Source organism: Pelophylax lessonae (assembly GCF_965119305.1).
Source record: "Pelophylax lessonae genome assembly, chromosome: 8".
In the NCBI taxonomy this organism is placed as follows: domain Eukaryota; kingdom Metazoa; phylum Chordata; class Amphibia; order Anura; family Ranidae; genus Pelophylax; species Pelophylax lessonae.
In genome coordinates, this window is record NC_138775.1 from 197,426,449 (window position 1) to 197,450,224 (window position 23,776).

At 46.9% G+C, this 23,776-nt stretch overlaps 1 protein-coding gene across 1 annotated transcript in view; it reads left to right on the forward strand.

Moving 5' to 3' along the window:
• Window positions 1-23,776, forward strand: part of HFM1 (helicase for meiosis 1) — a gene marked incomplete at its 5' end in the record, with an annotated part of 582,583 nt that overhangs the window by 48,999 nt on the left and 509,808 nt on the right. Inside the window, one exon of the mRNA XM_082266347.1 lies at window positions 17,569-17,701. Within this exon, the coding sequence (XP_082122473.1) occupies window positions 17,569-17,701 (133 nt within the window). The remainder of the gene's footprint in view (window positions 1-17,568; window positions 17,702-23,776) is intronic.

The window sequence follows — 23,776 nt, forward strand, 5'->3', positions numbered from 1 at the left end:
CTCTGCATCAGCGGAGCAGACGTGGACCTGTCATTTGCCTGCTCAGTGGGGATCAGCAGATAGATCCCACACTAAGCAGGCGGATCTGCTTGACCGAGACCGCAACATGTAAAAGGGGTCTTACCAGAAGAGGCCGGTCCACTGCAGGGCGCTGAACTCCTTTTTTTTTTTCAAGCCACATAATTAGAGCCTGAGGCTCTAATTGGCTTGAAAAAGGTTGGACGCCCCGAACCCACCCACTTGTGACAATAGCGAATTAATATTCGATATTGTCTTTCTGCTTCTCCTCTCGGCCAATCAGGACAGGAGGTGGATTGGGTGGGCCAGGAGGAGAAGCCGAGGAAGGTATGGAGGAGTGAGTGTGGGGAGAGACCGTCACAGTGCAGGTGGGGACCATCATCGTGGAGTGCGGGCAGACCTGTGAGTGGGTTTGTTTGATGCCCCCCCCAAATGAAAAGTTTAGCACCAGACGCCACTGGGTCATACTATTTTTTTTTTTTTTTTTTTTACTTTTTACATTTTTTTACAGTTATATTGTTTAATCTTTTTTTTTTTTTTTTTTTTGGCGGGGGGGGGGTCTTTGGTGAGATATCAAATGTCTAAACAGACCCCCATATCTCTTTTTTTTTTTTTTTAGATAGAGACAGACTGCAGATAGTCCCTTTTTCTGCGGCACTTTACATGAATGGATTAAGGAGTTTGTATAGAGACTCGTTCATTCATAAACTGGCAGTCTGACACATGGTAAACTCTCGGTTTACTATGATCAGCTGACAGTGGACATAGGAGCCACCGGTAGCGATGGCTGCCTATGTCCATTGTACTACAGGGAGGGGGCTGTAAACACATGTTTACCAGCCCCTTCCTTTCCAAGCCCCTGCTTCACCTGCACCAGGGCTCAGTGCGGGCAGCAGCAGGAGGGATGTCAATCGATGCAGGCATAGATCAGAGGTGTGGAGTCCGGTACGGGGGGGGGGGGGGAAGTGATGGGGGACACATCTGGATCCTCTCTAAGGCCCATGCAGCGCCTGATGCCAGCGGGGGTGGCAGAGGAGATATGCTGTTTTATGAGGGTAGCTGCAGGGGAACGGGTTTGCGGGGGGGGGTGGGTCGGATCGGGTGTGGGGGGGAATCAGTGCTGGGGAAGCAGGGGAATGAAGGGGATAGGAAAGGAAGGAGCAGTTTTAGGTGACAGGGAGCAACGGGGGTGGAGAGGCTGGGGACAGGGAAGCAGTGGCATGGGGGGGGGGGCAGTCACATTTGAGGTTAATAACTCTTATAAGTTTATGGTCATTGACGTGACCATGAGCTTATAGGGGAGGGAGAAATGAGGTCCGTACGGCATATGGACCTAGCCAGCTGCAAGCAGTGCTGTAGGTCCTGGCAGTGAAAGGGTAGTTCCACCATTAATTTTCCTTTATTTTTGATGTTACACTTGGGATGAGGTGCTGAAGTTACCAACTATACCCATTATTGACAGGATCTCTTGCAGTGTACAGAAGTCATTAGGATGTAGCGCAGTGTACAAACATCAGTAGTATGTATTGCAGTGTACAGAGGTCTGTAAGATGTAGGGCACTGTTCAGAGTCAGTAAAATGTAGGGCAGTACAGGGGTCACGAGTATGAAGGAAAGTGTACAGGAATTTGTGTGTACAGGGGTTAGCAGGGTGGAGGTCAGTAGGGCAGTGTACATTAGTGAGCAGGGTAGGGTTAGTAGGACAGTGAACAGGTGTCAGCAGGGCAGTGTACAAGGGTCATCAGAGGTCAGTAGGGCAGTGTACAGGGGTCAGTAGGGTAGTGTATAGGCGACAGCAGGGCAGAGGACGGTAGAGCAGTGATTTCACATTCTTCTGGCACACTAATCCACGCCTCTCCTGTCCATCCCATTTGATGTTCCATACAAGCACCTGGGATGGATGGCAGAGGAGGGCTGGTGGGGATGAGCTCAGTACGTTTAGGCATGTGGCATCCCTGCTCCACTCTGCTAGTGGAGGAGGAACACCAATGTCCCTGCCTTGGCGAAGGAGGGTCAACAAGGCAGAGAATGAGCTCAGGACACTCTCACCAGGAAGTTTGCAAAGCCGAAAGCCAATCATCGGAGTGGAACGTCACAGCTGCCTCTATTTGTCTGTCAGCCTTAACAGTTTCCTGTCTGAAACCACCTGAGCTCAACACTGCGATTTACCTGTTGCTTGCCTGAAGTCAGTAGGTTGCAATCAGGGGGTTGCCAACCCCTGCTCTTAAAGTGTAACTAAATGCAAAACTTTTATTTTCATTTTGAATAGAGTAAGAGAGGGTTATAACCCCCATCAGTTTTTTTCCCATCTGTGTCCCATAGCCAAAATAGGAAGTGAGAGGAAATTCATCCAAAGTGAGGGAATACCAGCGTGTCACTATGGTCACCAGAACTAGTGTTCCCCATTGAAAGATTTCCCATCTTTTAGTGTTCTGATGTCAACCCAACTCATTTTTCTTTTACTTTCAATAATAATGGTAAACAGGACAAATAGAGACAGTAAATCTCCCTTACAGGGTCACAGGCAGCAATAAAAACTGACCAGTGTTCTAATCCCTCTCCACTCGATCAAAAACTAAAAAAAACAGTTTTGCCTTTAGTTACACTTTAAAGTGATGCTAAAGTCTAATTTTGTTCTTTAAATATAACTGGAAATGTTTTTACACAGAGCAGCCTGGATCCTCCTCTTCTCGGGTCCCTCATCGGCGCTTCTATGTCTATTTAGACATGGAGCTGCAGTTCGGCCCCACCCCTTTTCTCTCCTTATTGTCTAACTGACTTTGACAGCAGCAGGAGTCATAGGCATCGCTGCTGTGTCTCAGCCAATCAGAAGAGAGAGTCCCCAGCCGAAGCACTCGTGCACATCACTGGATGGGGACGGGGCTCAGGTAAGTATTAGGGGGGCTGCTGCACACAGAAGATTTTTTCCTGACAGTCTCCATGGCAGCCTACGTGTGGGTTAACCCCGCCTCCTCTCCAATGGTATAGGACCCCCCTCTATAAATTTCAGCTTGCAGGTACAGCCAGTGTTCTTTTTTTGTCCTCCTCCAAGGACCCTATTTAGATTATTCCTGTGAAAATTTTGGCCGGCTATCCTCAGGATTCAATGCGGTGTCTGTGTCCAGGGCCCAGCCATGGGCGGGTGAGTGACACTTAAATCCCCTCTGGCTCTGTGCGGTGCTTCATTCGGCCTGCAGACATCCTGGCAGGGTCTGAAGACATTTAATTCCTCCATGGCAGTGTGTTTGTATTATTTGTCTACTTTCCTATGTATCCCTGGTGGTCCAATGGCTGCTGGAACGCTTGCTGCGTTCCAGCCATCTTCTTCCTGCTCCCCCCTCCGCTCGGTCCAGCGGGCGCCTGTGCAGTAGGGGAACGGGGCTCCGTCCCCGGCTCACACATGCACAGTTTGCCGTGATCGGAATCGAGGCCTGTTTCGCGCATGCGCAGTCGCGATCGTGGCCAGGTCACCGCTGACGTCATTCTGCCCCAAAATTTAAACAGCTTTCAGCCCCAGTGCTATTGGGAAGTACTGTGGGCATAGCGACAGCTTCCCTATGCCTCTACCTTGAGTGATCCGGGTATGTGGGGACTGGTTTGCCGGATGCTGCATGTTACTGGCGGTGTGGAAAAAGGGGGGGGGTGGATGGATGGATGGATGGGGGGTGACACTTCATAGCTCTCTATGCCTTTTTGTTCATGATCCTTTATGTTTCCCTTGTCAGTTGTGGTTTTGCCTGAAGCATGGATCCTGTGTCACCGCACTCATGTGGCCAGCCCTCTCACAACAGCTGGGTGCTGGTACATTTTGGGGGGCGTGAAGGGGGGGATGCTGGCTCATGATTCATGGCTAAATCCTGTGTCTCCCTGGATTTCTCTTTCTCCCAGCTCTTCCAGGTCTGGTGTTCATGAAAGAGACCCTGTCAGGCCACGAAGAGAATCATCTTCAAGGTCCAGACGCCATGAGTCTCCAACAGGGAGCAGGCTTCAGAGGAGACACTCAAGTTCCTCCTCCAGACACCACACACACCGTCACAGTAGCCAAACGGCCCAGAGAGCCTTTTGGGGTTGTGGGGCGCATGTCCCGGAAGACAATTCCCTTTGCGAGCCCTGTTTTCCTTGTGCAGCCAGTGAGAGGGAGACTGAAGACCAGAGGTTGGAGTCCCTGGTGAAGCGGGTTGTTCCACAATCCCTGAAAGAATGGAGTACTAGTCCCACACCTGGTCCTGCTACATTCAGCTCTCCTGCTGAGGCCCTTGAAGACCAAGGCCCCTCTCAACCGAGCTTCGCTTCCGGTAGATCTTCAGAAAGTGACTTGGAAGAAGAAGAAGGTGCAGTTGGGGGTTTTGATTTTGCCCTTGTTTCACCTCTTACCAAAGCAGTCAAGGAAGCTCTGAAATGGGAAGATCCTGTCCCACAGCAGACGAAACAGCGCAAGTTCTTCAAACGCTTGGGGAAAGAGCGTCTGAACTTCCCACTCCTTTCAGAGTTAAAGGATGTTATATTGGAAGAATAGAGCAAAGGGGATGGCAAGGCATCCCTATACTCTAAATTGGCAAAATTATACCCATTCAAACCAGAAGATGTTAGTCATCTGGAGTCGGCTCCCTTGGTTGATGCCGCAGTCACCAGACTAGCGAAGCATGTTACCCTGCCCCTGGACGATGCAGTTTCTTTCAAAGATCCTCTAGACAGGAAGATGGATCTAGATTTGAAACAAATTTATATTACGGCCGGTGCGGCCTGTAAACCTGCGTTAGCGCTGGCAGCCATGTCCAAAGCCATGGAAACCTGGGTTTCTGATGTGGAGCTGAAGCTGGGAAGCATTTCAGAAGATGCGGTGGAAGACACTCCCATTCAAGAGCTTAAGCTAGCTTCCATTTTTCTTGGGGAAGCCTCTATTGATGTTCTATATCTCCTGTCCAGGGCAATGCTGTCCTCTGTCACAGCCAAACGAGCCCTGTGGTTGCGCCCCTGGCTGGCAGATCCAGCCTCCAAGCAAGCATGGTGCAAAATTCCTTTTGACGGTTCTTCCCTATTTAGGAACAAATTGGATAGCGCCATTACAAGAGCTACTGGTGGAAAATCAGGTTTTCTCCCTCAGGATAGGCGCCTCTTTGGTTCTAAGAAACCGCAACCAAGAAAGCAATTTGCAGAGCGTTCAAGAGATGCCTGCTCATACAGACCCGGGCGAGATTACAGGAGAAATTGGAAAGGAGGTCAAGCATCTTCCCGTAGAACAGTCAGAAGTTCAGCGCCTTCTGGGCGGGAAACCTCAAAGTCTTTTTGAGATTGGGCCCGTTCAGACATGCCAGGTGGGGGCGCGCCTGCTTCACTTTCAGAGTGTCTGGGATGCCTCAATTTCAGACATCTGGACCATCAAGACAGTGTCCACAGGACACACATGGACTTTCTCGACAGAACCCGTTCCCAGGTTCATTCCCACCCAATTGCCTTATCAAGACGAGAAAAGAGATGTTTTGCTTGACTATGTAAGCACTTTGGTGGCTCAGGGCGCAATAGTTCCGGTGCCCGATCAGGAAAGGTTCCAGGGCGTGTATTCGCCTCTCTTTCTGGTACAGAAAAAGAATGGATCATGGAGGCCCGTGAAAGACCTCACCTATCTGAACAAATTTATAAAGAACGAAAAGTTCAAGATGGAAACTTTATCTACCATCCAGAAAGCAGTACTTCCAGGAGATTGGCTAGCATCAATAGATCTCAAAGACGCATATTTCCATGTGCCTGTGGCAGTGAACTTCCACAAATACCTCCGCTTCGCGATAGAGCATCGGCACTTCCAATTCACCGGCCTCCCTTTTGGTCTGTCCACATCCCCAAGGGTGTTTTCCAAGGTCCTTCTGGCTGTGGTAGCCCTAATCAGGACAAAAAGTGTACGTCTACATCACTACCTAGACGACCTCCTCCTGTTGTCCCAAGACAAAGATCAACTTCTGTCCCACAGGGATCAAGTCACTGCGACTCTCACGGAGTTCAGCTGGTTGTTGAATCTACAAAAGAGCCATCTAGAACCTACTCAACACCTGGTCTATCTAGGGTCTCATTTCAACACTGTTCAAGGTACAATTTCTTTACCTCTAGAGAAAATTCTGGTGGTTCGAGAGAGGATCTTACCAGCCCTCTCCTCCACCTTTCTGAGGGCATCTCAGTGTCTCAAGATCATCGGCACTATGGTCTCAATGGCCCCTATGGTCAAGTGGGCGTTATGATGCACACAGCCTTTTCAAATAGGCTTCCTTCTTCAATGGAATCCGGAAGAACACAAGCAGCGTATCTTTATCTTCCACAACATTAGAAACAGTCTGTTATGGTGGCTACAATGCAAGAACCTGCTCAACTGTCATTCCTTAGTCCCCATCTCCCTGCAACCACAAATTGGAATGGTACTTCACATGCAGAAGGTGTCACCAAGCCTGCGGAATAGACGCTCTGTCCGACAGATGGGAATTCAGCAAGGCATACGCCTTTCCCCCGATTCCCATTATCCTCAGGTTTCTGCAAGGACTCCAAGCAGAAGATGTGGAGATCGTCATGGTGGCCCCACACTGGCCGAACAGGCCATGGTTCCCACTTCTCCTGCAGCTCAGTTATCGGAGCCCGATTCTCCTTCCTCTTAGACCAGACCTCCTCTCGCAGGGAACGACATTACACCCCTGCCCTGCTCTGCTCCGGCTGACGGTCTGGTTCTTGAGAGGGAGAGGTTGGAATCCCTCGGGTGCCCTCATGGGGCTATCCCTATCTTGATGAATTCTAGAAGACCAAGCACGAACAAGGTTTACTGCAGAGTCTGGGCCAGATTCTTAGAATTCACATATCCGGAGGGAAATTCATCCTCGGAGTTTGGAATACAAGAAGTACTGAAGTTCCTCCAAGCAGGTCTGGATAAGTCTCTCTCAGTTGGCACTCTCAGGGTTCAAATATCAGCCTTGTCTGTGTTTTCCGGTTTTCCTTGGGCCAAGCATGCACTTGTCCAACAATTCTTCAAGGGAGCGGTCAGACTCAGACCTCAGAGGAAACCAAGATTCCCGAAATGGGACCTTCCTCTTGTTCTCAACGTCTTCTCAAGAACTAGTCCAACAGACTCCATCTCTATCAGGGATCTTACCATTAAGACAGCCATTTTGGTGGCAATCGCTTCAGCCAAGAGGGTCTCTGATATCAGTTCCCTTGGTCACAAAGAACCATTCCTTACGTTCTTTCTGGATCGTGTGGTCCTCATTCCGATGCTCGATTCCAATCCAAAGGTGACATTGATTTTTCATGAGAACCAAGAGATTGTTCTTCCTACCTTTCGGTCCTCTGATGATACTGAACCTCATCCCCTGGATGTAGGTAGAACTCTAAGGGACTACCTTCAGGCAACAGCTCCTTTCAGGCAATCAGACAACCTCTTCATTCTCTTCTTAGGCAGGAACAGAGGGAAGCGGGCCTTGTCGAGGTCTATCGCAGCCTGGATTGTGTCTGCTATTCAACAGGCTTACAGTGTAGAGGGTTTGGCTCCTCCAGAGGCGGTGACAGCCCACTCAACGAGAAGCATCTCAACGTCCTGGGCGGCTTCACATCACGTGGCTCCAGAAGTAGTCTGCAGAGCAGCTTCTTGGTCTTCTGTTAATACGTTTATGACACATTATTGTGTGGAGCCAGCCTCTTTGTCTTCAGTTAATTTTGGCTTGACTGTTTTGTCTGCTAATAATTTGAATTAAAAATTCCTCGTTTGAAGCATTCCCACCCGTGTGGTTTGGGCTAGTTATTTCCCACACGTAGGCTGCCATGGAGACTGTCAGGAAAACTGAAAATTCCTATCAGATACTTACCGTAATTTTCCTTTCCTGATGTCTCCATGGCAGCAGGAGTTCCCACCCTCTGGTCTTGGATTCGGCTAAGATATGGAACACTGGCTGTACCTGCAAGCTGAAATTTATAGAGGGGGGTCCTATACCATTGGAGAGGAGGCGGGGTTAACCCACACGTAGGCTGCCATGGAGACCATCAGGAAAGGAAAATTACGGTAAGTATCTGATAGGAATTTTCCATTTTATCTTAATGCATTAAGATTAAAAAAAAAACTCTGCCTTTAGACCACTTAAAGGCCTCATGTACACTGGGCATAAAAAATGCTGCTTTTACAGGTATTTGGCATTTTTTCTTTTAATCTGTAGAAGCAACTCTATGTTAGCCTATGTGTCTATGCACATTTAGGCATTTACAGGCATATTTGTAGAGCATTTACAGGCTGGGAAAAGAAACATCACAAGTGCATTAATGAGAGGAACTTTCGGGTAGAAAAAGTGAAATGCTTGTCAAGCGTTTTGAAGTGTACATTTTTTCTAGTGTTTTGGGGAAGAACACTTTTAACCACTTCCCGCAAATCAACATACCTGTACGTCGCCTCAGAGAAGTGGTTGTAATGGGATGATGCCAGCAGGTTGAAAAGGCAGGAGGTTTTTTTTTTTATCCTGATGCAGCCCCCCTCAGCCCCCCTAATAGTTACCTGAGCCCCCAAGCTGCTTGCTGTGGGGGCACTCGACAGGAGGGAAGGGCAAGGAACACCAAAGAGGGAACCAAGAATAGGAAGTTCTGGGCACTCTGTGCAAAACTATTTCACAGAGAAGGTAAGTATAACATGTTTGTTATTAAATTTGAAAAAAACACGAACCGTTAGGTGAACTTATCCTTTAAAGCCTGAACCCGGTTTTGCAACAATAGCATTTATAAGTAAAACTGTAGATAACTTTACCAAGTACTTAGTGTATCCAGGTAAATTTATACCTTGTTTTTCAAGACAAAATAAGTTTTCATTTAGTGGTAAATGATAATGGAAATATTTTGATTTTTTTATTGTCAAAGGAAAACTGACCCACAATAGTAAAAAAAAATATATATCATTTTTTTTAAAATGTAACTTGTAATTTCTTCCCATTACCGTAACCCACCACCAGAAAAACCTCAAAATAAATGTGATACTACAATACTACATATGTGTATAATATTTTTGATTGTACCCATTGTAAGGCCCAGAAACAATAGTTTTGTTTTTTTTTGTTTATTTAGTTTACCTTTTTCTCCTCTAGCAAGGAGAAAAAGATACAATTTACTACAAGTGGTGCACACAGAATCTGGCGCAGCTGCGCATAGTAACCAATCAGCTTCCAGGTTTTTTTGTTTTTTTTTTCCATAAATTTTTATTGAAAATTATTGCAAAATACAGATTGTCAGCATAGAAATAAACCATAAGGTAGGTACAAATGTAAAAACTGGTACATTCATAGGATAAGATGAGAGAGGTATAAGCAATGGACGTAAAGGCCCATATGAATCATACATTGTAAAACCTGAGGCATACCCAAAAACAGAAAAGTGGGGAACATTTGCCCTCTTACTCCATAGGAGATAAGGGATGAGTGAGGAGGGATTTCAATAGTTTCCGGCTGTCAGGTCACCTGTGGCCAGGTGACAACTGCACCCTGTTGGAGGCAGGGGCGCAGTGCAAGGTAGTGAACCCTATAGCAGACTGCTGCGGATGGACCGGAACGTGAACCCAAGATTCCCCAGGGCGCGGAGTCTAAGACCCAGCAGGTGTTCACCAGTGCCTCTAGTGGTGAGGATGGACTTCGCTGCAACTGGGCCCAGGTCACGGCCCCTGGGGTCCCCCAGGTCATGCTCCGTAGGGAGTGAAGGGAAGCAGCCACTCAGGACACACAGAATGGTGAGGGGTAAGCCGAGGTCGGGGTAACAGGCAGACAAGGGTAGTCAAGGTACAGGCCAAAGGTCAGGGTAACAGGCAAGCAGGAATAGTCAGAGGCAAGCCAAAGTCGGTACACAGAGGAGTAGTTACAAGCACACGGCAAACAGGAAACTAATACTGTTGAACAGCAAGGCAGGCCTGCAGTGCGCTGGTTAATATAGGATCCTGTGATGACCTGGGCGGGGCAGGAACAGGAAGTAGAGATGATAAAAGCAGCCAGAAGGAAGAGTCTGGCCCTTAATGCAGACATGAGGAACAGGTAAGCCACCAGACATTATTGCATATCCATGACAGTACCCTCCCACTTACGAGGCCTCCCCCTTCCCCGCCCGGACCCGGGTTTAGAGGGAAACTTCAGATGAAATCTTTTTAACAGACGAGGTGCAAAGACCTCCGATGCAGGGACCCAAGATCTCTCCTCAGGACCAAAGCCTTTCCAATGAACAAGGTACTGAAGAATGCCTCTACAGAGTCGGGAATCCAGAACTTGACTGACCTCGTATTCCTGATTATCCTCAGAGACTAGTGCCATGGTAGGGAAAGGACGAGAAAACTTATTGAGGACTAAAGGCTTCAGAAGGGAAACATGGAAGGAATTAGCAATTCTGAGGCTTTTGGGGATCTGAAGTTTGAAACAAACCGGATTCAGTTTAGAAATTATGGTATATGGACCAATAAATCTTGGAGCAAACTTCAGGGAAGGCACTCGAAGCTTGATGTTCCTAGTGGAGAGCCAAACTTTGTCCCCTGGCTGAAGAGAAGGTGGTTTACGGCTGCGGCGGTCAGCAAAGCCTTTGAATTTGTCGGCAGCTGCCCGGAGGGAATCATGAACGTCACTCCAGATAGAATTGAAGGACTCCTGAGCTGCAGCCAATGCTGGGATATCCGAAGAACAGGCCATGGGAAGCGGAAGTTGAGGATGTCTTCCATAAACTGCGAAGAAGGGTGTTTTCTGCAAACTGGTATTTACATGATTGTTATGGGAAAATTCCACCCACGGAAGTAGAGAGGACCAATCGTCATGATGAGCGGAGACTAAGGTGCGAAGAAAAATCTCTAACTCCTGATTAACCCTCTCCGTCTGCCCATTAGATTGAGGATGGTAAGAAAAGGAAAAATCCAAGGCAATATTGAGGGATTTGCAAAAGGCTCTCCAGAAACGAGACGCAAATTGAACGCCCCTGTCGGAAACAATGTGAGAAGGAACCCCATGGAGGCGGAAAATTTCTCGAATAAAAATGGGAACCAAAGCAGGAGCAGAAGGAAGACCAGGAAGGGGAACAAAATGAGCCATCTTGGAAAACCGATCGACTATCACCCAAATGACTATTACCGTCCGACAGTGGGAGATCGTTGATAAAATCCATGGCAATATGAGCCCAGGGTTCCTTAGGAATGGGCAAAGGCATGAGGAGACCAGCAGGAGCTTGTGTGGAGGATTTAGACTGAGCACAGACATGACAAGCCTTGACATAGTCTTTGACCTCTGAGCGGAGGTTAGGCCACCAGTAGTGACGGCTGATGAGCAAGAAGGAGCGGAGAACCCCTGCGTGGCCTGCCACCTTGGAATCATGCCCCCAACGAAGAATCTTAGTTCTTAGCTCAGTGGGGACAAAGGTCTTACCAGGAGGAATCTTCGAGTCCAGGGTGGTAGAATGGGCAATAATGCATGACGTGGGGATGATCGGCTCAGGTTCAGGAGTGGACTCCTCGTCCAAAGTGTCAAAGGACCTAGAAAGTGCATCAGCCCGACCGTTACAGGAACCAGGTTTGTACGTAATCGTGAAATTAAAACGGGAAAAGAAAAGACTCCACCTGGCCTGTCTGGGATTCAAACGTTTAGCATTCTATAGGTACTGTAAATTCTTGTGATCTGTGAAGATCGTTATGGGGTGAGGAGAACCTTCCAAAAGATGACACTCCTCCAGCGCCAATTTGATTGCGAGAAGTTCCCGGTCACCGATAGCATAATTTCTCTCTGCCTGAGAAAATTTTTTGGAAAAGAACGCACATGGTTGACGTTTCTTCTCAAAGAGTTGAAGAAGAACAGCTCCCACCCCCACTGAAGAAGCGTCCACTTCAATAAAGAAAGCATCCCCAGGATTAGGTCTCCTCAAGATAGGCCCGGAGACAAAGGCCTGTTTCAGATCATGAAAAGCAGCGACAGCTTCGGGGGGCCAGACTTTGGCATTAGCACCCTTCTTGGTCAAGGCGATAATAGGTGCAGCAATGGAAGAGTAATTCCTTATGAACTGCCTATAGTAATTGGTGAAGCCAAGAAAGCGCTGTGTGGCCTTAAGACTAGCAGGAAGGGGCCAGTTGGTAATGGCTAAGACCTTCCCAGGATCCATACGAAGGCCCAAACTTGAGACAAAGCATCCTAGAAATAGGACCTCAGAACATTCAAAGGAACATTTCTCCAGCTTGGCATAGAGATTATTCTCTCGAAGGCGCTGGAGTACAGTGCGGACATGGTTTCTATGGACATGCAGATTTTCCGAAAAGATCAGAATGTCATCCAGATAGATGACAACAAACTGGTACAGCAGGTCCCTGAAGATCTCATTGACAAAGTTTTGAAACACAGCTGGGGCATTACACAGCCCAAAAGGCATGACCAGGTATTCGTAGTGACCGTCCCGAGTGTTAAACGCAGTCTTCCATTCATCACCCTCTCAAATTCGAATTAGGTTGTACGCCCCTCTGAGATCCAACTTGGTGAAAATGGAGGCACCCTTCAACCTATCGAATAGTTCAGATATTAAGGGTAAGGGGTATCGGTTCTTAATAGTAACAGCGTTTAAGCCTCGATAATCGATGCAGGGTCTCAAGGTACCATCCTTCTTGGCGACAAAAAAGAACCCTGCTCCTGCAGGTGATGAGGATTTCCGGATGAAACCTTTCTCAAGATTCTCTGCGACATACTCAGACATGGCCTGGGTTTTGGGATGGACAATGGGTAGGTACGACCCCTGGGCAGCGTTGCCCCGGGAACAAGGTCAATGGCACAGTCAAAAGACCTGTGGGGAGGAAGCACGTCAGCTGATTTCTTACAGAACACATCTCGGTAATCGCTGTATGCAGCGGGAAGGTCAGAAGATACAGATGTGGTGGCAACGGAAATTCTCTCCTTTGGGGTCACCTTGGAAAGACATGATGAGAAACATGAGGGGCCCCAAGCCAGGATCCGCCCAGAGGCCCAGTCCACATGGGGAGAGTGGAGCCGTAGCCAAGGAAGGCCCAACACAATGGGGTTAGAGATTTTGGGTAGGATAAGAAAGGATATCCACTCCTGGTGAAGAATCCCTACTGACATCCTAATGGGTAGCGTCTGGAAGCGAATAGGGCCCCCTGGGAGAACAGTGCCATCAATTGCCGAGACCACCAGGGGCGTAGAGAGGGGTGAAAGGGTGAGCTTCATAGAACAAGCAGTTCTCCAATTCATGAAGTTGCCGGCAGCCCCGGAATCCAGATATGCAAGGGTCGACTGAGGAGAAGTGCTTACGTGGAGGCACACTGGAAGAAGAATACGGGAAGGTGATGTTTCTGGGTCCAACATTCCACCTTCTAAATGTATTACCCGAGCGTCTCCCGGGCGAAGCGAACAGGAGACACGAAGGTGGCCCTTGCCTCCACAATAGAGGCATAAGCCCAAAGTTCTGCGTCTAGAACGTTCTTCGGGGGTAAGTCTGGTCCGGCCCAGCTGCATAGGTTCCTCAACAGGCAGAGGATGCTCCACGGGACGGAGTGAGGGGAGCTCAGACTGGCTAAGACCTAGGGAGTGTTGGCGTCTTTTTTCTATGGACCTCTCCTGAAAACGAATATCGATCTGGTTGCATAAAGAGATGACATCGTCCAGACCGACGGGGATGGTTCTTCCCGCTAATTCGTCCTTCACTCGGTCAGAGAGGCCATGCAAAAAGGTAGCGACCAGGGCCTCATTGTTCCAGCTCAATTCAGCTGAGAGGATACAGAACTGGAGAGCATATTGTCCCAGTGAACGTAAATCTTGACGGAGACGTAAAAGAGCACTAGCCACTGAAGAGGCCCGAGCCGGCTCCTCAAAGATGTTACGAAAGAGCTTCAAGAAGTCGGGCAGGTTGGAAACTACCGGATCATCCTTCTCCCATAGGGGGGCAGCCCAGGCTAGAGCTTCACCGGAAAGGAGGGAAATAATATAGGCTACCTTTGCCCGATCTGACAGGAAGTTTTGCGGCTGAAGCTCAAAATGGATGGTACATTGGCTAAGAAATCCCCTGCAGGCCTTGGATTCTCCAGAAAAACGGATTGGAGGAGGTAGTTGCAGCGGATGCGAATCTGTGACTGGCGCGACAGGCCCAGCTACTGGTTGTTCTTGGGGTTGCAGATTCGGGGTCCCCAACGAGGTCTGAAGCTGTTCAAAGCGGGAAGCCAGATCCTGTAGGAATCGCATCACCTGAGACTGATTAGTTTCATGCGTCTCGAGTCTGTGAACTAAGCTCTGTAATGGATCATCTGGGGGGAGCGGCACGTCAGCCGGGTTCATGGCTGTTCAAACTGTCAGGTCACCTGTGGCCAGGTGACAACTGCACCCTGTTGGAGGCAGGGGCGCAGCGCAAGGTAGTGAACCCTATAGCAGACTGCTGCGGATGGACCGGAACGTGAACCCAAGATTCCCCAGGGCGCGGAGTCTAAGACCCAGCAGGTGTTCACCAGTGCCTCTAGTGGTGAGGATGGACTTCGCTGCAACTGGGCCCAGGTCGCGGCCCCTGGGGTCCCCCAGGTCACGCTCTGTAGGGAGTGAAGGGAAGCAGCCACTCAGGACACACAGAATGGTGATGGGTAAGCCGAGGTCGGGGTAACAGGCAGACAAGGGTAGTCAAGGTACAGGCCAAAGGTCAGGGTAACAGGCAAGCAGGAATAGTCAGAGGCAAGCCAAAGTCGGTACACAGAGGAGTAGTTACAAGCACACGGCAAACAGGAAACAGGAAACTAATACTGTTGAACAGCAAGGCAGGCCTGCAGTGCGCTGGTTAATATAGGCTTCCTGTGATGACCTGGGCGGGGCAGGAACAGGAAGTAGAGATGATAAAAGCAGCCAGAAGGAAGAGTCTGGCCCTTAATGCAGACATGAGGAACAGGTAAGCCACCAGACATTATTGCATATCCATGACACCGGCATAGAAAGACATTACAACTCACATAAAAATTAGTATTTATTAGTATCAAAAAAATTATGTAAAAGGTACAACAAATAACTATAATATGGAGTACATCATATCATATAGTGTATCTCTCAGAAACAGTTAAACATCAGATGTGGGTCAATCTGAGGCTGGATCTACGCATTTCGCCCAGGGAGGAGGGCTTCTTTAGGATCCCATAACAGATATAATAGACACCACTAGGAGCGTAAAATAAAATCAAATGAATTTCACTATTCATTGGTAAAAAAATAGATTTGAGTAACATCATATAAATAACAGGATAATAGCATATATCCTGTTATATAGCTATATATATATATATATATATATGTTATTTATATGATGTTACTCAATATATTTTTTTACCAATGAATATTGAAATTCATTTGATTGTATTTTATGCTCCTAGTGGTGTCTATTATATCTGTTATGGGATCCTGAAGAAGCCCTCCTCCCTGGGCGAAACGCGTAGATCCAGCCTCAGATTGACCCACATCTGATGTTTATCTTTTTCTGTGAGATACACTATATGATATGATGTACTCCATATTATAGTTATTTGTTGTACTTTTTACATAATTTTTTTGATACTAATAAATACTAATTTTTATGTGAGTTGTAATGTCTTTCTATGCCGGACACTATTGAAATCCCTCCTCACTCATCCCTTATCTCCTATGGAGTAAGAGGGTGACTGTTACCCACTTTTCTGTCACAAATGAGGGATAGTGTCTTGGCATATTGTAAACAGTAAGGTTTGAATCTCACCCCGTTCCCCATTTACATACCCAAAAACACTCTAGTAAGTAACTTGTAAACCTTGAACAGTGACTAGCCTGAGGTGTCTGGTTATCAAGTCCATAAATGGTAATACCTGTCCCCCCCATTGGGATCATACTGTGGACAGGCAGACCCAGTTTCGCGACTGCGAGGAGGCGGGGCTGCCACCACCCGCCCTCTCGATACCAGACTGTACACGGGTATCATGGAAGGACCCAACATTTCTCATACAGAACCTATGTATGCAGACTTATAATGGTTCAGCATAGTAAAAGTAAAGATGTAGCCACAAAGGGAGATAAAACTATAAGGTGGGGAAGAAAGAGGTGGGGTGAGGAGCTTCCAGGTTTTATTGTCAAAACTTAATTGAATAAGCTGAAGTTAGAAACTGATTAGTTACTATGCACAGCTGCACCAGGTTCTGTGTGCATGCACATATGCAGCCCCATAGAAGAAGTCTCAAAGAGGAGATACTTGCTGGGTCATTAGAATTGGATCCTGGGATTCCTGGCCTGAGTGGACCCATGTGGTTTTTGTGTACCCAAGAGGGGCATGCTTCCCTGTGGAGTACGGATAAAGACATGTGGTATGCTTGTGGTACGCCCATGTGAAAGGGCCCTTACAGATAGCAGTGTAATTGTACTTGCCCTTAGGAAAACTGTTGTTTCCTTTTGTCCTCATCTGGAAATATACTGCTTAGAGATGTCATAAGATCCCTGCTTTGTCCTTCAATGAGTAGGAGTGAAAATAGGATGTTTTGTATTTATTGTAAAATTGGTCTTCATGGAAGCTCACAGTACCCACCCTTTTAGTTATATCTGGGACCAATTGTTTCTCTATGTTCTGATTTGTGGTTAACTGAGCTGCCTCTAGCGGATGTGGTGTTTTGCTATACACAAGAGCTGTCCCTAGGCTGTGCTTTTGTGCCTAGTGTCCTAATCCTATAGGTAGTGATATAAGCCAGCGTCAAGATCTCTGTTGTGTCCTTCAATGAACACAGAGAAAATTATATGATAAATACAAAAATCCTATTTATATCTATGTGGTGCCCAAAAATGTTAGTAAAGGTGAATTCTAGGCACATATAAAAGACACAAATGAATGCACATGTGTAATACATCCTTATATGTAATTGTTATAGGAAATAAGTCAAAGTACCTGAATTTGACTTTGTATCAATATCTTGCAGTCTCTGTACAGCAGAGTTCAATCTGAGAGAGGGGGAAGCAGCAGAATGAGAAAATGAGTTGTGCTGCAGTGCGGTGAGCATGCAGATAGAAGGAGATGGTGCAGAGTATGAAAGATGAGCTCATCGGTCTGCTTCATCTTGTTTCCTTGTACAGTCACAAGGAGGGGATGGGAAGGCGACTTGTAAGTATTTGTGAACAGTACCAGAGAAAAATCTGGTCTCTTCCCCTGCGAGATAATGTTGTATGGTGTGGCAGAGCTATATTTAGGTATTTGCCTGAAACTCAGGTACAAAGGGTACCTGCTTGGACTTTTATGCTGTTAAATTAACCTCTGCTCCTTTTTATTAGCCAGTTTGGCTTTGCATTTCATTTATTACTTGGTAGGTAGGTACAGGGCAAGAGGCAGCAACTCAATTACACCAAACATTGTTCTGAAGTTTTACGGCAAAGGGCTCATCGCTTTCAAGCTTCTAAAGTGCTCTGGAAATAAATAGAAGCTGCTTGATGGCACCTAGAAGTGCCTGCTTTAGAGTCTATGCAGACTACTTATTCCCAACAGATTTGCATCAATTATTCCACTGTTGAGCTTTATAAGAATTTTTTCTTTGTTTAACACATTTTCCACCTAGCTTCTCTATTCAAATAAGAATTTTGTCATGTGTGCACCAACTGGATCTGGGAAGACAGTGATATTTGAAATAGCAATTGTTCGATTACTAATGGAGGTGCCAGCTCCTTGGACTAATGTCAAGATTGTATACAGTGAGTATAGGAGAAGTGAAATAAAAAAAAATAGTATAAAAAAAATAGTATAAAAAAAATCTATCTAAAAAAAATTAAAGGAACACTTTTTAATCACAGTATAGCATCAAGCCAATTAAACTCCTGGGATCTTTATCTGGTCAGTTAAGTAGCAGAGGGGTTTATTAATCAGTTTCAGCTGCTTTGGTGTTAATTAAATTAACAACTGGTGGACTAGATGGGCAGCAAAGAGATGACCTCCACAACAGGAATGGTTTTACAGGTGGAGGCCACTGACTTTTTTTCCCTACTCCTCTTTTTTGACTGTTTTTCCACTAGTTTTGCATTTGGCTTGGATCAGTGTCACTTCTGGTAGCATCAGGCGATACCTGGACCCTATAGAAGTTGCACAGGCAGTCCAACTCCTCCAGGATGGCACATAAATACGTGCCATTGCTAGAAGGTTTGTTATGTCTCCCAGCACAGTCTCAAGAGGATGGAGGAGATTCCAGGAGTCTGGCAGTTACTATAGGAGAGCTAGATAGGGCCGTAGAAGGTCCTTAATCCATCAGCAGGACCGACATCTGCTCCTTTGTGCATGAAGGAACAGGATGAGCACTACAAGAGCCCTACAAAATTACCTTCAGCAGGCCCCTGGTGTGAATGTCTCTAGCCAAACAATAAGAAACAGATTTAATTAGGCTGGCCTGAGGGCCCAACATCCTCTTGTGGGCCCTGTGCTCACTCCAGGCACCATGGAGCTCGATTGGCATTTTCCATTGAACACCATAATTGGCAGGTCTACCACTGGCGCCCTGTGCTTTTCACAGATTAGAGCAGTTCACCCTGAGTACATGTGACAGACGTGAAAGGGTCTGGAGAAGCCATGGAAAACTGCCTGTTACATCGTTCAGCATGACGTGTTTGGTGGTGGGTCAGTAATGGTCTGGGGAGGCATATCCATGGAGGGACACACAGACCTCTACAGGCTAGACTGTCATTAGGTTTTGGAATGAAATCCTTGGACCCATTGTAAGACCCTACACTGGTGCAGTGAATCCTGGGTTCCTCCTGGTGCACGACAATGCCCCGCCTCATGTGGCGGGAGTATGCAGCTAGTTCCTGGAGAATGAAGAATTTGATACCATCGAATGGCCCTCATGCTCGCCTGACCTAAATTCAATAGAACACCTCTGGGACATTATGTTTCAGTCCATCCAATGCCGCCAGGTTGCACCTCAGTCTGCTCTGGAGCTCAGTGATGCCCTGGTCCAGATCTGGGAGGAAATAGCCCAGGACACCACATGTCATCTCATTAGGAGTATGCCCCAACATTGGCAGGCCTGCATACAAGCACATGGGGGCCATACAGACTATTGAGTACCATTTTGAGTTGCTGCAATGAAATTTCAGCATAATGGACTAGCCTGCTGCATCATCTTTCCACTTTGTTTTTCAGGGTGTCTTTGAATTTATCCCTCTGTAGGTTGATAATTTTAATTTCCATCAAACAATGTGTCATCCTTTCGTACCCAATCCATATCAGTGTAGATATCCAGCATGATATTTTTCCCCAATGAGATCTGATGTGTTTTCTAAGTGTTCCTTTAATTTTTTTTAAGCAGTCTATCTATCTATCTATCTATCTATCTATCTATCTATCTATCTATCTATCTATCTATCTATCTATCTATCTATCTATCTATCTATCTATCTATCTATCTATCTATCTATCTATCTATCTATCTATCTATCTATCTATCTATCTATCTATCTATCTATCTATCTATCTATCTATCTATCTCAAATCTTTGTAAATGAGTCATGCACACTTTGTTGCTACCAGTGTACTAAAAGTGTAAGTTCACCTTTTCAGTAAAAATGAATTAACATTGTACACCCCCTTTTCTGGTTCCTGCTGCACTTTTGGTGATTTGTTGTTACTGCCTGCGCAGCCAGTGCAGCAGTCTGGGGACTTGAAAGCCTGCTCTTCTTCCCCTTCCTTCCTTAGGGCTTTTGGGGTGGATCAGAGTGATTCCAATTGGTCAAAGTGGCCATGTGCCAGCAGGTGACCAATTAGAATCACTCTGATCTGTCCCGAGGCCCTAAGGAAAGAAGGGAAAAGGGAGTTGGGTTTTCAAATCCTGGGACTGCTGCACAGGCTAAAAACTTACAATTGATCTCTTTACCACTAAAAAAAGATCCTATCGTTGTTGCCGGTCAAAAATAAGATTGAAACCCCCCTCCCCGAAAAAAAAAAAAATTCAATCATTGGTGGTCAGTGGCACTTTAACCCACTCTAATCACAGAGTGATCCTCAACTGTTTGCTCTCCTCTTCTCACCAAGGAAACATATATCTGTTACTGTTCCTGTTCTTCTTTGTACTTAAGCAGGCCAGTCATATAGTCACCCTACTATAATTCACCTAAGAAGACGGTGTAGCACCAAAGGTCTCTAGTTGAGACCTGATTGTATAGAAGATATTTCCTCTACCCTACTGAGCTACTACCCTTTCAATTCTTACCTTCTTCCTTTTTCAGAATGGCAAATTTCCTAGTAATAAATTTAGTACTCCTGCCCTTTGTTTTGTCAGATATAGAATTACTCTTTTTAGTTTATCTGGCAGGATTCTGGGATTATATTCTGTCATTTTAAAAACAGTGTTGTGGTCTGTTTTAGTATACCCCCTAATTTGGGTGTCTTTTTATGGACAGACTTTGTTCTGGTCTTTCTGCTTTCTAATTCACAGAAAAAAGATCTGGCGCCTGCTAAAAAGATAATGGTGGAATGACACAGCCTAATGTGTCTTATTTGCTTAAGAGCATATCCATAGAAAGAAGAGTCAATAACAAAGTACACAACATAGAGCACAAGAGCTCTAAAAGACAGGCTTGTGGGTGGAATGGAGCCCAATGGTGATTGTTCATAAAAAGACTGTACACAACTTCCGGTTCCGGCACCGCATGCTGTAGCCGCTCTCCCCACCGGCTCCTGCGGCAGGACTCCTTATCAGCTTAAAACACCGGCGGGCCACCTCGTCCTCCTCCGTGAAGCCTCTTAACACCTGCCTTCATACCCCAGGCACCCACGAGCCGCGCCGGGTCACGCTACATGGTGCTTTTCCTGGAAAAAGGCCTACCGTGCGATCCACCGGGCACGCCACAAATCGAGGCCGCGGTCTCGGCCCTCACTCCTGGACCTGCTGATTCTCCACCTATGGAGATCACTTCAACGGCTGCCGCTCTGCATATACAGGGAGACCCGCAGGTGAATCATATTACCCAAGCGGTGGTCACGCTACTGGCCCCCTCAATTAAAGACTCTCTTGAGAAGGCAGTTGCAGCGGGCATGCAAGATATTAAATGGCAGCTGGGGGAAATATCTCACAGGCTTCATGATGCAGAAGGTCGCATCTCCTCCATAGAGGATGGGCTCTACCAGTCCCATTCCTCTGAACAAGCACAGGAGAAGACAAATCAATTTATCCTGCAAAAGTTGGAGGAACTGGAAAATAGAGCGAGGAGAAACAACTTGAGGTTCATTGGGGTCCCTCAAACCCTGACCCCCCAAGCCATCCCTGATCTCTGCGCTACCAAAATCCCAGAGGCCCTGGGCCTGCAAGGAGTCTGTGTAGATGAAAGGGCGTACCGTATGGGCCTATACTCCTCAGATCGCACTTCTCCATGCCCAATCATTGCAAAATACAAGTCGGCCATTCTTCAGAAATACCAGCAAACCAAGTCCTTCCAGATCGACGGTACCAAAATCCTGATCTTTGCCGATTATTCAGTTGAGGTAGCCAAACAGAGGAAAGCTTTGCAAACTGTGTGTTCAAAACTACACCATGCCCGGATCAAATTCACACTTGCATACCCAGCTATTCTTCGACTGAAATCTCCCAGTGGAGAACAACTCTACTTCCAGGATCCGGCGGAAGCGGAATTATTCCTGCGCTCGCTCCCAGGGGATGGTCAAGACCAACCTGCCTCCAAAACCTCTCCGGTCTCCCGACCCCTGATCTAACGGAGCCCTCGCAAGGAATCGCCTAAACGCCTTAAGTACTCTACAGTGGTCAGCTCTAACCGACCAGATCCCCACCGCTGACTTCTTCTCCTGTCAGTATGTTTCCTGTGATTTTCTGGGCACATCACCCGACCCCCTGACCAGCTGTCATCTGTGTTTTATCTTAGGATGTGACCCCATTGGTCTTCTCATATGGTTTCGGCCTTGCTTGCCCTGACCATGGTTACCCCGCACTACTGCGGGCACTTTACTTATCCTACCGTTGTTTGCCTTTTTCTTACATGTTGTCATAATGTCACCCAGGGGCACCTCTACCAGGGCCCTTCATTGTCTCTCTGATGACCCCATCTATGTTAAAAGAGGTTGGCACTCCACCCCTCTCTAGTCTCGCCTGCTTGGGTCCGTGCCTACGGATGAGCCCCTCCACACATTCTGACAGCATGCGGTAAAAAAGAGTAGTTTTTTGACAGTTTATGGTATGTTATGTTTGATTTATTATTTCATCGACCCTCACCTTACCTACACTCCTCCCTACCATATAGGGTTTTGGTACCTGTATCCCACCCCTATTGGACCTTCTTACACACCCACATATGCGATCTCACCCTCAGTCCTGCTCCATTTACCGCAGATGTCTAATAGATCTCCCACATGTAGTTTACCAACTCAGTGTCCTAACTAACTAACTGTTACTAATGCATAAACCCCCGTGAGAGTGATATCATGGAATGTTAAGGGTCTACGATCCCCTATTAAGCGAATGAAAATCCTACGGCATCTAAAGAGGCTCAAAGTAGATGTTGCCCTCATCCAGGAATTCCAACTGTCCTCTGCTGACTTTTTTCGCATGTGTTAACTGGGTGGGGACAGTCCTTGGTTCAAAAGCCCTTGGCCGGAAGGTTGGGGTTCTGCTTCTTATCCTTAAAAATATTGACTTTGAATTGCTGTCCTCGACCACCGATGACCGCGGCTGCTATATCTAGGCCCATGTCAAACTAAATGGAAGGGAACTGGTTCTGACTAACGTGTACGCTCTTAACTCCCTGAATCACCACTTCTCCTCTTTGGCGTTTCCCATCCTACTTACACAACAACTCTGATTTCCCCGCCTTTTTAGCCAAAGCCTGGCAGGAATACTGCAACACTAACGTCTCTCATTCCTCGGCCCCCACCCTCTTCTGGGAAGCTGGCAAAGCATTTATTTGCGGCTGTATCATATCATATGCCTCAGCCTTTAAAAAGTCCACCACCCGTAGTGTCAATACTCCCCAGCCAATAGGTCTGAATGGTCAGCGGCGAAAACATCCTTCGACACTTGGGCGGAAAAAATCGAACTTATCAAAAGAGCACACCTATCCGCTACACTCCACAGGTTTGGTAATAAGTCGGACAAACTCTTAGCAAGGCTGTGCAGCCTTACCGTCCAACCCATATCACATCCCTTAGGAACCCCATGGGCAAGTTAGAGATTACGCCTTAGGGAGTGAAATCCGTAATTCATCCATTTTATTCCTCCCTCTACTCCTCCGATCCTATTGACATATCAGTAGCTACACACTTCCTCACACATACTACACTATGTACGGTAGCCCCAGATCTATTGACACAATTGAATGCCCCTATCTCGCTTTCCGACATCACCGACACCATTAGAGCACTGGCGTCAAATAAGGCCCCGGGCCAAGATGGTCTATCCGGGGAATTTTATAAAACCATCTCTAAGGAAATTGCCCCCACCCTACTAAAGGTATACTCGCAATATGGTCTGGTAATCCCTACCCCCCCACCAATAATCAAGCTATCATTAAGCTGCTTGCTAATAAAGGTAAAGACTCCCTTGAGCCGGGTATATCTCTCTTCTCAATCTGGATGTCAAGATCCTCTCCAAGATCCTAGCAAACAGATTGGCCCAAATTATGCCCACCTTGCTTCACCCCTCCCAATCAGGTTTCACGAAGGGCAGATCGGCGGCTGCGAACATACGGAAAGTATTCATGGCACTAGACCTAGCCAAATCAAAACCTGCAGGGGACCTGGCCATCATATCCTTGGACGCGGAGAAAGCATTTGAT